Below are 13,117 nucleotides of genomic sequence, written 5' to 3' on the forward strand. Positions count from 1 at the left end.
TCAGTCATCGGCCTTGGCTCTTTAATGGTGCCAAGTCATTGATGCTATTGCTTTCCACACTCTCGCGGAAAGTATCCTTCTCGAGAGGAAAGTCCGCCCGTATATCAGCGCTTGCAGTAGCTGCATCCATGCCCCCGGTTGAAGATGGGGGCCAACCCCTCAAAAACGCCGGCGATGATTCCCTGAAACAAGCAGGATCAACAATCTCCAAACAACACTAACCAACCCACCCATGCATGCATCGTCAACCTACCCTGCAGACAACGCGCAACCGCCCACTTAAAGCACCTACAAACCCCCGCTTCTCAGTACAATTGAACCGTCGATTCCACGTTCTTCCCTCCAAAATCCCCCGCACCCACACAATCCAACACCATGACGCCGCCAACCCAGCGCCTCCAGGCCCTCGCGTCTCAAATCCAACCCGCCTACTCCGCCAACCGCCGCCTGCTCAACCGCGTCGCCATCGTCACGGGCGCGTCATCCGGCTTCGGCCGCGAAATCTGCAAGCAATTCGCCATCGAAGGCGCAGCGGTCGTGTGCGCGGACCTGCAACCCACCTCTGGCAACGCAGACAACATCCCTACGCACGAACTGCTGCAGAAGGAGTACGATGCGAAAGCGCTGTTCGTCAAGGTCGATGTGAGCAAGGCCGCGGATGTGAAGGCTGCGGTGGCGAAGGCGGTGGAGGAGTTTGGGAGGGTTGATATGTGAGTAGGGCCCCAGAGGGGATGGAGCGGAAAGATTGAGGTATGATGCTGATGATTGGGGTGTCGATACAGCATGGTGAACAACGCGGGCATCTGCACCGAAGCCGCCAACCCGGCGCCCGTCGACGAGAGCAGCGAGGAGGCGTTCGACCGCCACTTGCAGATCAACACCAAGGGCGCGTACCTTGGCTGCAAGTACGCTGTCGAGCAGATGAAGAAGCAGGAGCCGCATGCGTGCGGGGTGCGGGGTTGGATTGTGAATGTGGCGTCTCTGGGAGCCACGGTCGGGATACCGGGGTTGGGTAGGATCAATCTCGAAAGATCTGGAGACGCGACGGTAGCTAACGTTGAGACAGTCTGCTACAATGCGTCAAAAGGCGCCATCGTCTCCCTCACCAAGACCGTTGCCGTCGACGTTGGCCAGTTTGGCATCACCTGCAATGCCATCTGCCCCGGATGTAAGTACCCCCTTCCAGCCAATCAGAACCTCCGCACGCCGCAGTCACCCGGCGAGAGAAATTCTCGCTTGCCACGGAAAGAGCTGACGGAGATACACAGCTTGCTACAGCACAATGTTGGACGAAGCCCTCAAAGGCGCCTTCAGCACCATCGGCCATGATGCCATTGCAGCTATGTACCCCATGAAGCGCTTCGGCCGCGCTATTGATCAGGCGAGATCCGTTTGCTACTTGGCATCTGACGATGCGGCCTGGGTGACCGGCACAACGTTGGCAGTGGATGGCGGCATGTCGGCTCAATAAAAATCCACGAGGTACGAAAGCGAAGCATATGGACTTCTGAGAGAGGCCGAAGGAGTTCAGAAGCGCCGAGGCCTTGTGTTTTGCTTTAATGCCGGCCGCACGGACCTTCAAGGGTCAAAAATTTTCTGCCGGCGCCGCCCCTCCTTTTCTTTCACCACCTCCACCACGCCACAACCCCACCGTCTCCGCAGCAAAACAATGGTCTCCAGGAGAGCAAAAGAGAATGCGTCGGCCGGGAATCGAACCCGGGGCTGATCGAAACTTGTTGTTGAGCTCCTGGGATGACTTCCCCTGATGGAGGAGGTCCTGAGGAGGCTACAACTGTTGGCAACGATCAATTTTACCACTAAACCACCAACGCTGGCTTTTTCTACGTGCTCTGATGGTTTTCTAACGACTGAGAGAACTTATGAAACGATTGGTGGGGTTAGAGGGAGGTGACGGAGTGGGAACTTTGCGGGACGGTTCCGCAATCAATGGAACGGGACTTGAGCGTGTTATACTGCTAGAGAAGCATCAATGCTTCCATTTATCATGATACTGGCCCGTGAAAATATGGGGAGAGCGTGACATTTCAAGACCATTGATCTGAAACTACTCGGTGATGACAAGGGATTCTTTACTGAAGTCTTCTATAGTCTTTATGTATTGCAACTGATGAACATGAATCTTACTAGAACTAATTAAGGCGACCTACTTCACTGCTCTATAGAAGAACGAATAGTCAATTCCCCTATACAAAGAGAAGTGGATTTTATTCCGAAGGTAAAATACTCTTTTTAAGTCCAACAGGTTGTATGTAATGGACTATGTATGACAATCGTACTGTCCGGACAAGTCAAGAATGCACAGGCCAGGGTTTCCCTAATAGGAACGTAAAGCTGGCGGGCAAATGAGAGACCCCGGATACAGCTGACAAAGTGTAATTTACATTAATGGGTCTGATACGGTATACGCTTATCCTGGCCTTCGGGCTCGGACTCGGGGGTCGGCCATAAACTTGAAGACTCCACATAGACGGTCGTATAAGAAGTGCCGCTAACTTATTTGCCACATACTTCTTACCAGTACTCATCGAACCTAATCGATTATCTCTGCTTAAAAGCTAAGATGGACAAGCTCCTGGGACGTAATTTGCGAAATGGTAACGCCAACCTCAGATTAAGCAAATGCTTTCAGATTGACAGTCGCAGTCGTTCCCTCGGTCAGTCCAATATACGCGGCGGGGCTTCATAATGCTCGACTCTTCAGTAGTCGACCCAAGCACCAGCTGCCATCCCATCCAAACGCTCCAACAGCCACCCCCAGCAAGTCGGTTGACTTATCGACGAGGCGTGTGAAGAGCACCGCTGCTGAACATGTCTTGTAAGAGCAGCGTTCTCCCCGCGTTTCGCACTATACTAATTTACGGCTTGCGTAGGACGACGTTGGACAAGATGACCAATTGGGCATGCCAGGGCTCCCTGTGGCCCATGACCTTCGGCCTAGCATGCTGCGCCATCGAGATGATGCATGTTTCGATGCCGCGATACGACCAAGATCGCCTCGGTATCATCTTCCGCGCGTCGCCTCGGCAATCCGATGTGCTCATCGTCTCTGGGACGGTCACGAACAAGATGGGGCCGGCGCTCCGTCAGGTATACGATCAGATGCCTGAGCCGAAGTGGGTCATCAGCATGGGGAGCTGTGCCAATGGAGGTGGCTACTATCATTATAGTTATAGCGTGGTAAGGGGCGTGGACCGGATTGTGCCAGTGGATATATATGTGCCGGGATGTCCGCCAACACCGGAGGCGTTGATGTATGGCGTTTTTCAGCTACAGAAGAAGATGAGGCAGAGGAAAATCACAAGGATGTGGTATAGGAGATGAAAGGGGGATCGAATGTAACTACGCTCTCCTATCCTATATGGTAGGTTAATTTCTAAGCACGCTGGGAATTGAATGCACTGCTGCATGATTGAATGAATGATACCAAAGCTACCGGATGTACTCAATGATAGTGGCCATGAGGGCTAAGGTGAAAACTCTGTCCCCAACTTGCCAGCGCTTCCAGCGATCTGGCCCTTAGTCACCCGCTCTGATTTGCAAAATTCAAAAGAGCGAGGGCTAGCCGAGGATAAAAATGTAAGAAGATCCTAAGGGGCGGATCTTGCGCAATGGTTACCAGTGTTGTTAAATGGCCCTTTTTATCTTCACACGTTTGTAATGCAATAAGTAGATTGAATGCTGCATTACGCTCCTATCTAACTGGCGACCGCGACCTCGTTGTATTGTGGAAGATTCAGGTAGCCCCATGGCCTCCGTCCACCTCAAGCACACTTCCAGTGGTGAACTTGGAGTTTAGCAAGAAGGAGACAGCCCTTGCTATCTCAGCAGGATCGCCAAGTTTCTTAACTGGCATCATCTCACACAGGCTTTCCTCGGTCATAGCTCCAGTCTTGATCATCCCATCAAGAATTTCGGTTTTGATGACTCCAGGTGCAATTGCAGTGATATAGAGTCCAGCCTGCGCGTACTCAGCCGCCGCGGTACGAGTCAATCCGACGACCTGGTGAGACAAAAGTGAGTTTTATGTTTGAGGTGACGGAAACGGTACTTACAGCATGCTTCGTGGCGGCATACGTGGCGGCGCCAGGCGTCCCATGCAACCCCGCGGCAGATGACATGTTGATGATGTGGCCCGAATTCTGCGGCACCATGAGACGGATTTGCTCTTGCATACACCAGAACAGACCAAGCACGTTGATCTGCCACATGCGTTCGAAATTATCCGAGGACAGGTCTGTAAAAGGTTTCATGTCGTTCATGATGCCAGCGTTGTTCACAGCAGCGTCAAGACGTCCATAGACTGCAATGATACGCCTGTGGAGCGCACTGATGTCCTCTCGGCTGCACATGTCAGCCTCGACGAACATTGCTTCTCCCCCTTCACTTCGGATCGTTTCGACCACCTGGTTTTGAGCTGCGTGAGTAACTTGGCTGATAAAACGGGTTTGGTTTGTTCGGGTTTCCAACCTTTTGGCCGTTCTGGGCGTTACGGCCGGAGACGACGACTTTCCATCCTTGACGTGCCAGCAGCTCAGCCGCAGCGCGACCGATGCCTTGGGTTCCTCCAGTGACGAGACAGACTTTCGACATCTCTGTTGTGCAAGGCAATATGAAAGTCGTTTGGAAGCTCGAGATACGCAGTGTCTGTTTGAAATCCAAGTCGTGGACGCATCAACTTTATACTCGACTCTTAACTATCAATTCAGTTCCATTTTCCATATTCCGACAGCATCAGGCCCATGACACGACGTGGCCGATTATGTCCGGGGGGGTTTTGGCCGAGTCCGATGCAGGATCGGGAAATTGGTCAAAGGCCGAGCATGATGGCGCTGAATGCCCGCAGCGGTTCAACACCGATCTCAAACACCGAGGAGAGCATCCGGCCTGAAGGTATGCTCGTCTGCAAGATAATGACTCGATGAAGTGCCTCGATTCAGCATCTCCACTCTTGTTGCGCGTGAGTGGCGTGCCTCTGAAGTCAATCCGTACGCGTCCTATCTGGAAAGCTTTCTCACGGATCCGCCCGGAAGCTCTTGCGTCTCCACAACAGCGTTGGGTGGTCGTGTGCACCAGGCGTCCTCGTTGAGGCACATAGTATCGAGCTCCAGATGGAGGACGGACATGGTTTCGGGCGAAGTATATATATATCGCACAACCCGGAGTGTTCGTTGCTGGAGTAAAAAAAGCCACTCCGACTTCAGAACCCAACATATCGTGTCTCTTCTCACCAACAATGGCCCTTCCAAACATTGCCATCATCGGCGCTGGTCCCGCCGGGCTGACGCTGGCCCGCCTCTTGCAAGTGCACAACATCCCGTGCACCGTCTTCGAAAAAGACCCCACGCCATCTGATCGAGCCACCAACGGCGGCTGTCTCGACCTGCACGTCGGCTCCGGGCAGGAAGCCGTCAAGGAAGCCGGCCTATGGGATGCGTACCAGAAGTACGCCCGCTACTCTGGCCAGGCCTACATCATCAGCGACTCCACGGGCCGCGAGTACCTCAACATCCGCGACCTCGACCTCGGGCGCCCCGAAATCGACCGACCGCACCTGCGCCGCATGCTGCTCGACTCTCTCCGGCCCGGCACCGTACGCTGGGACCACAAGCTCTCCAGCGTCACCGAAGGCACCGCGCCGACGCTGCACTTCGCCGGCGGCCGCGTCGAGAGCGGCTTCGACCTCGTCGTCGGCGCCGACGGCGCGTGGTCCAAGGTGCGCGAGCGCCTGTGCACCGTGCCGCCCTTCTACGCCGGGCTGTGCGGCTACGAGATGTGGATCACGGATCCGGACGCCGCGTGCCCGGACGTGTCCGCGCTCGCGGGCGACGGCTCGCACTGGGCCGTCGGCCAGGATGGGCGGATGCTCAGCCTGCAGCGGCAGACGGACCGGAGCATCCAGATCTACGCCCTCATGCGCAAGCACGAGGCGTGGCACGCCAACAGCGGCATCGTCGACCCTTCCGACCCTACTGAGGCGAAGGACGTCGTCCTGCGCGAGTACGCCGACTGGGCGCCGCAGTTCCGCCGCGCGATTGAGGCGGTTGACGGCGCTGTTATTCCGCGCTCGTTGTATATGCTGCATGTCGGCACGAGGTGGAGGCACAAGGCGGGCTTGACGCTCATCGGTGACGCCGCGCACCTCATGACCCCGTTCGCGGGCGAGGGCGTCAACGTCGCTATGCACGACGCTCTGTTGCTGGCGCGGAGCATTATAGGTCGCCCGCGGGACGAGGTCGATGCCGCGGCCGAGGAGTACGAGAGGGACATGTTCCCCAGGGCCAAGGTCTTTCAGCAGGCGACGTGGGATAGTCTGCAGGCCCGTTTCGACGACGATGGGAACGAGAAGATGGCCGAGGGTTTCAAGAAGGTTGCGGAAGAGTTGAAGAACGGTTCGTACGTTAATGATGGGTCGAGGCCGGATGCTGTCTTTACCTCGTAGTATATGTTGCGCTCCTTCGTTTGACAGTTTCTACGTGCTCTGATGGTTGGCACACGACCGGGAGAGCTTATGAAACGATTTGGGGGGTCAGTGAGAGGGGGTGGAGGGGACGGTTTCGCGCAAACGGAGGCGAGATTTAAGTGTTTTGGACAATACTTAGCTTAAATTTCTTCAATTCTACGCCTCTGTTGCTTACTTGACGATCTGAACAACTCATGGAAAAATTGGCGGGGTGTGAAAGCTGCATCGGGGGGTGGTGGAACGGAAACGTTAATGGATGGTTCCGCAAAGATTTGAGCGTGTTGTACTACTAGAAAAGAACCAATGCTTCCATTTAGCATGATAGTAGCCCGTAAAAATTTAGAAAGAAAGCAGCGTCGCAAGAGCATTGTTTTGAAATGATAAGAAATCTTTCACTAACGTCCGCAGAGTCTCCGTGTATTGCAGCTGATGAACACGAAGCTTATTAAAACTGATCCCTAAACTCCTAAAAATATGACGTAATTCACTAATCAATCAAAGAATAAGTGGTCAATCCCCCATATGAAGAGAACTGAATTTTGCTCAGAAGGCAAAATGCCTCTTTTATGGGGAATCGAAGGTTAAGCGTAATGGAATACATAGGACAATGTTCGACGCTACAGCTTTGCTCACGGCTTCGCCAGCACTGAGAAAACCCCACCTGAGACTATTGAGGAGAGGATATATGGTTCCGGTATTCGCGGACAGTCCTATGTGTATACATTACTAGCCCTATTACTAGCGTGGGCTGGGTAAGTGTTACGTTGTAACATCCATGACAATAAGTTGGGTAGATGGTATAGCAGAGATGATGTACGAGGGGGTGTGAGAGCGCGCAGGGTGGCCGGGGAGCCGGATAAATGGGTTGAGAGGAACTGGAAGCCAACAGCTGCGGAGCGGCAGTTGTTGAGATGAGGGCCTCGCGACGTTTTTGCCGTTTAGAGCGGCGGAGGCGGGGCCGGGTTCCTGCGCATCCTCAACGCATCTCGCGCCGATCCGATAACACCTGTACCTACCTCCGTCGGCTTACACCAGCCTCGATTGCTCCAAAAACCTAACGGATATCTCCATCGCCTATTTCGATTGATCTAGAAGGCGAAAAGAGCTAGGCGTAGCCGAAACTGCACGAGCGCCTGCCATCGGCACCTCCTGGGCAGTCGGCGCACTGGATATGCACTCCCCGAAGATCTCCCTCGGCGATCGACAGGCCACTTGGGCACTAGTCTAAGATCCCGAGGAACTCCCTCGGCACCTCCAGCCTTGGCCAATCCTCCAAGGTTCACAACCCCAGTTCAAAGTTCCTCGCTTTACTCCTCAGAGTCACTGTCCTCCTTCTCCTCCCATTCCTCCACCAGTGCCTCATTGCCAAAGTCCTTTGGCTCCCAGGTTGGCTCGTATGACTCCCCAGTCACCGAGTTGTCCTCCCAGCCAATCAGATAGTGATCAGCAGCCTCCTCCCTTCATTCCCACTCACGTCTCATCACCTTTGCTCTGGGTATTGCAGCCGACGGCTAGCGTAAATTTATTTCCGCTCATGCCGTGGGTAGTTGAAATTACTGTCCGGACGTGAATCTAATTATTAATTCTACATTTACATCCGGACGTTGGCTTCAAATACCCTAGTTTGTTCTTTTTTATTTCTTGAGAGAAGAAAAAGAGCCGTAAGATTGTCAACGTTGTCTCTGTTCTTCTTCAACGCCAGAAAAGGTATTCTAAACTTTCCTCTTGAGAAGGCCCTTAAAGAAGTCGAAACTGTTACTGTCGCTTTGCAGTGCCCACATTTTCCCCGTCTTCCGGTCCTCCCACCCCAGCTCTTCCGCCAGCAGCAATCCCCAATCGCTTGTAATGCCTTTGATCTGGGCTTTGATACCACCTTCATTCTCGAGAACGACGACCTGGTCCCTGGACAAGTGGAGTAGTCAGCGGAACAGCCAGAACACACTCAGACCAGTGGGAAACGCTCACTGATGCAACCACAGCCGATAATACATCTCCTGCAATTCCCCGTCCCACCCATCCCTACAGAACTTCGTATACAGCTCTTGAAACCGCGTCATAATACACGCCAGCAGCTTCTCAGCCTTGACCGGCAGCAGCCCGTGCGCCTTCGCCAGCGCATCTACCCTCGTCGTCGGCGCCGCATTGGCCAAGTTGAACCCCACGCCCACAACGACGGTGAACTCCGAATTCTGGTACGACGAGTTCACGAGCACCCCGCTGATCTTGACGTAGTCGGACGGCGAAGGGCTGCTACTGCTGCTGCTGCCCGATGATGCGAACGCGGGCGAGGAAGGGTCGAGTGCGTAGATGTCGTTGGGCCATTTTAGCCTGATGGGAAGCTTCGCATAGCCCGGCTCGTACGTCTGCACGGCGCGGACGATGGCCATCGCGGCGACGTACTGGATGAAGACGATGGGCGCGTGGGAGAGCGTGATGGGGTGGCGCAGCACGGTGGTGAACATCAAGGCGCCGGGCGGTGCGACCCAGACGTTGGTGCCGCGGCCGCGAGCGGAGATTTGGGTGGTTGCTGTGGCGGTGAAGCCGGAGGGGAGGTGCTTGAGTAGCGCTGGGTTTCTGTTTGGGATTAGAGACGAGGGACGCTCGAGTGTTTCCGAGCATAGTACTTCTCAATCATTGTGCTGGTGCTGGTGACTACCTCTCCGTAGAGTAAGTATCTCCCGAATTCGGTGTGAGAATTTGTTGACTGCGCGTGGTAGTGATCGAGGTTCGAGAAAAAGGTGTCGTGATTCCAGTAGGGCGTCTCTTTGCTGGACGGACGGTCCGACTCATGCACGACGACATGTTTGACAGCTTTGTCATAGTCGAGGATCCTATCGCCGTTACCAGAAGAGTCATCAGTCTTGTCACTCTCTTCGCCAAACCTTGCAAGAGCGTGTTGAGAGAGAGATCCCATGGATTTCCCCAGGTGGAAGGTGTCATGTTCGTCCTTGATACACTCTTGCCCGTCCTCAAGAGTAGTGATAATATCACGCCATGAAGCCACCAGCTGAGCAACATCCGAGGGATTGGCAGAAGTAAGGTGAAGGTAGGAAAGGTGAGGTACCGCTTGGGGTTCCGTGTTTACCCGCAGGTCTAATTTGGTGAGACATGCCGTAATGAAATCGGTGCGTCGCTTGTCGTCGTCTTCCAAGGCTTTAACCAGCTTACCGTAGCCAGGAACATCCGCGCCCTTAGTGAGATTGACAGCAGCGAATCTATGATACGCGGTCAGTGCGGTTCTTTGCTGTTCTAAATCGTACGGTACTATCTCTGGGTGTAAGCCGGTTAAAATCACACCTCCTTCTCCAACCTTGCGGTATACAATAGCTGCAGCTCCCTCGCCGGAGTCGACACGCAGCTGTTCAGTATAGCTCGCAAGAATCTTAACGCCGCGGTCTTCAAACTTCCTTGCATCGACGAAGACACCGCCTCCGTTGTAGTAACAGCGGAACGTCTCGGGGACGGTGCTACCAGCCAGCGCCTTCTTGTTGACCTCCAACCTCACCGCTCGCGCACCAGCTTCGCTCCGGTACACAAACCCAGGAAAGGCGAGGCCGCGGCATATTCCCGGGTAGAAAGCGAGCTCGCGGTCGCCGACGACCTCCATCTCGCCACCAACTTCGAATTCGCAGCGGGCGCAGGCGTAGTAACCGCCTGCGCAGAAGCCGAGGTAGTGGCCACCGCCGTTCACGTACTGGGCGATGCGGCGATTGCCCTCGCCATTTAGCGTACGGCAATAGCTCAGGTCCGCGCCGCCTGGCATGACGAGCAGTGCACACGACGCGCTCCACGGTTCCTGTATGAGTGCGGCATTGTCGATTGGGACGACGGCATAGTTGGGCGAGAGTAGCCGCCGTAACGTCCACATACAGTGCCGCACGCTTTCAGCGGCACTGCCGCTGCCTGAAGTGCGTCAGTAATGTTTTTTTATGATTAACACAAGATTAGGTATTGCTTTACCAGTGTAGACCAGTACGTTTGTCCGCTTGCTCGCCATGAGGAGTGATAAGACTGGAAGTGTACGAGTGGGTTGGCAACGCTGATGCGCGGGGTAAGAAGATATGGCAGAATTATAAGCCAACCGCGCAGGAGAAAATAAATTAAGATGTCCAACGGGGTGAAGAACACGGCTGCAACTCAGGTGGCTTACTAGAGCAAAGTCAAGTTGGTGGACGAGCGGGGGCCCGGCTCGTGACGGAACGGCGGTGCAGGGACAGGCAGACCTTTCGACGCTCCAAGATAACCGATTTGATAAGAAGGACTGGTCCGCTTGCAAGGAAGAGGAATGTGTTTTGTTGGGTACGGATCCGAGGCGTACGAACCCGAGGCCCCGCGCCACTCACGGATCATCCTCCCCAACGCCTTCCCTCGAGATGTAGGCATCGTAACGATCAGCATACCGCGATAAGGACGTCTGAATAATCTTCTTAAAGGAGACAACTACGACATTGTGCACGTACCAGCGAACCCTCTTATGGCCGATAATTACTTCATGTATTGTTACATGATTGCATACAGCGTTTATCAAGCTTTGAATGAACTGAAACCTTAGCGTAGCTTAACATAGATAAGCCTTTCCTGTCCCCACGGCTGGCGGAGGCCGCCGGATGTATCTACCTATCATCGAGATCATAATCATTTTTGCGTATAGGCCAAATTGGAGACATTCTATCTCGCCTGTAACAAAGCAAACCCGCGAGCCGCGATGCAAGGCTAATATCTCCGGAATATGGAGCGTGCTAATCAGTCATGCGCTATAAAAATTAGCTGACCTTGCCACTGCAACCATGACAGAAGGCGCGTACGGTAGCTCAAGATTTAGTAGCGCAATGCGAGGTGCTCTGCGGCATAAGCGTAGATAGACTTCATGTACCTTCGACGAAAACTCTCCCCCGCGCGGTAATCGGCAACCTTTTCGTCTTCTAGAATCGGGCATCAAGATAGTCGCTAGCTTTGAATGTGGAAATTACCTGGCAATCGCACAATTCCGCGCTGGATTTTAGAAGCTTGTTTGATGCTGTTGAAGGGTACAGACTATAAAATTTCAAAACTGGGAACCCTCAAAAGAAATATCTTAACTAGAATCGTAGAGTATGCTGGTTTCTCCACGTTATATTTGAGCTGCTCAACTGTAATAGACTAAGACGTGATGATTCTCACACATATTTTGCGTATATATGAAACAACTGTGTTGCCCATTCCCAAAGTTGCCATTTAGCACTCCTTCTTACACTTGGGTCCATTCTCTATATTTCCCATTTCTTCATCCTCAGCGATGCGCCACCTTCCGTCACGAAGGCCTTCCTTCAAATCTTTCCGCTCCGTTTCCCATTGACAGAAAAGAAACTTCAACCCCGAAAGCACTTGCCGCCGGAATGGTATCTTCATTCTTCCCAAATCCCCCCCACTCTCCTCTGCATGTACATCCATAATTTCGTTCCACTTATCTATCCACGCCATCCAACACATCCATATACTGATCGTAAGGGCGGTTAAAGGGACACAAACTGCCCAAAATACCCAGAAATTTGTCAGATTCTCCTCGAAAATGGGCATGCTAAGGAATGTCTGCGAAGCAAAAAAGAAATTAGTCTCATTCTGCACGCATACGGCGCACTATATTCCCCGTAACTTACTGCTACAAATGAAGGCGGAAGAAAAACTGTGGTTACGACGGCAAGCGCCTTCATCGACGAACTGTCTCTTTTGGACGCATTCCCCAATCGGAGGGTTGTGGTAGCTATTTGTTTGTTCCATTTAGTATCTCTCTGGGAAAGAATGGCTTGCAACTATGTGAATCAAACATTTGTCAGCTAGATGATCTCGTGTACTGTCTTTTCTTACTTTCAGTCTTCTCGAGAGATAACTAACCCCAGATAAAAGAAGCTCAGCTCGGCTTTTCCAGCCTCGTAGTTCAAGTGTAACATACTGAATCTCCTCAGTGATGCATTTGATTCGGACTGTCAGGTCGGTATGCGATTGTTCCATCAAGAGTGTCCACTCTTCAAAGAATTCGCTGGGTTCCAGATTTGATTCTTGTGTGAGGCTTTCTAGGTCCCCCATGAAGGTCAGTATGGCGTTCTGGAGATGGCGCAGACACCTTTGGTTCTGGACATCCCGATCAGTCATTTTCATGACCAAGTCCATCAATCCCCTCGTCGATTGCTGCGCTTTCTCAAAGAACTGTTCATCTGCATGGGACGGCTTCCACGCTTGTGCGCCAAAGCGTTCCTCAAAGTCTATAAGAGCAAGCTCGTCTTCATACGCCATGGACCTCAGCTGCTCAATCTCTCGTGTAGCAAGGAGGGTGGGGATGAGCATTGGGTGCAATGAATGCTCATTGCAATGGAGCAGATCGCTCACGAAACTTTTTCGTATGTCCCTGCCATCCCAAGCAAGTACGAGGGCCAGTACAGTTCGTGTTCTCTCGTCATATGACCATGCTGCAGCACTGAACCATTGGCGGGATGTCCACGCTAAGAAAATTAGAAATAAATAGCTTAGCAACCACGTCAACCGAAACAACTTACAGATAATTTTGTTGTGTTTCCTTTTTGAATCATCGGCAACGGTTCCGAATTTTCTACGTACGCATGACTGCAAAAAGCTTGGAGGCAGTGAAAATTCATGCGACAC

The 13,117-nt window shown here is 52.9% G+C and overlaps 4 protein-coding genes across 4 annotated transcripts; 2 read left to right on the plus strand and 2 right to left on the minus strand.

Moving 5' to 3' along the window:
• Window positions 1–375: 375 nt before the first annotated feature.
• On the plus strand, window positions 376–1,471 carry LTHEOB_4521 (Gluconate 5-dehydrogenase; the record flags this gene model as incomplete). The annotated part of the gene is made up of 4 exons (XM_035513565.1): window positions 376–710; window positions 783–1,012; window positions 1,067–1,168; window positions 1,269–1,471. 4 exons carry the CDS (start codon window positions 376–378, stop codon window positions 1,469–1,471), a joined length of 870 nt encoding a protein of 289 aa, XP_035374570.1.
• A 2,283-nt stretch (window positions 1,472–3,754) lies between these two features.
• LTHEOB_4522 (uncharacterized protein) lies at window positions 3,755–4,611 on the minus strand (the record flags this gene model as incomplete). Its single annotated transcript, XM_035513566.1, has 3 exons — window positions 3,755–4,021; window positions 4,074–4,424; window positions 4,489–4,611. The coding sequence occupies 3 exons, from the start codon at window positions 4,609–4,611 to the stop codon at window positions 3,755–3,757; spliced, it is 741 nt and encodes a 246-aa protein (XP_035374571.1).
• A 643-nt stretch (window positions 4,612–5,254) lies between these two features.
• Window positions 5,255–6,460, plus strand: LTHEOB_4523 (Tetracycline resistance protein from transposon; the record flags this gene model as incomplete). Its single annotated transcript, XM_035513567.1, has 1 exon — window positions 5,255–6,460. One exon carries the CDS (start codon window positions 5,255–5,257, stop codon window positions 6,458–6,460), a length of 1,206 nt encoding a protein of 401 aa, XP_035374572.1.
• A 1,733-nt stretch (window positions 6,461–8,193) lies between these two features.
• On the minus strand, window positions 8,194–10,478 carry LTHEOB_4524 (Biotin/lipoate A/B protein ligase; the record flags this gene model as incomplete). The annotated part of the gene is made up of 5 exons (XM_035513568.1): window positions 8,194–8,383; window positions 8,447–9,055; window positions 9,106–9,696; window positions 9,742–10,384; window positions 10,442–10,478. The coding sequence occupies 5 exons, from the start codon at window positions 10,476–10,478 to the stop codon at window positions 8,194–8,196; spliced, it is 2,070 nt and encodes a 689-aa protein (XP_035374573.1).
• Between the last annotated feature and the right edge of the window lie 2,639 nt (window positions 10,479–13,117).

Source organism: Lasiodiplodia theobromae (genome assembly GCF_012971845.1).
Source record: "Lasiodiplodia theobromae strain AM2As chromosome Unknown scaffold_12, whole genome shotgun sequence".
In the NCBI taxonomy this organism is placed as follows: domain Eukaryota; kingdom Fungi; phylum Ascomycota; class Dothideomycetes; order Botryosphaeriales; family Botryosphaeriaceae; genus Lasiodiplodia; species Lasiodiplodia theobromae.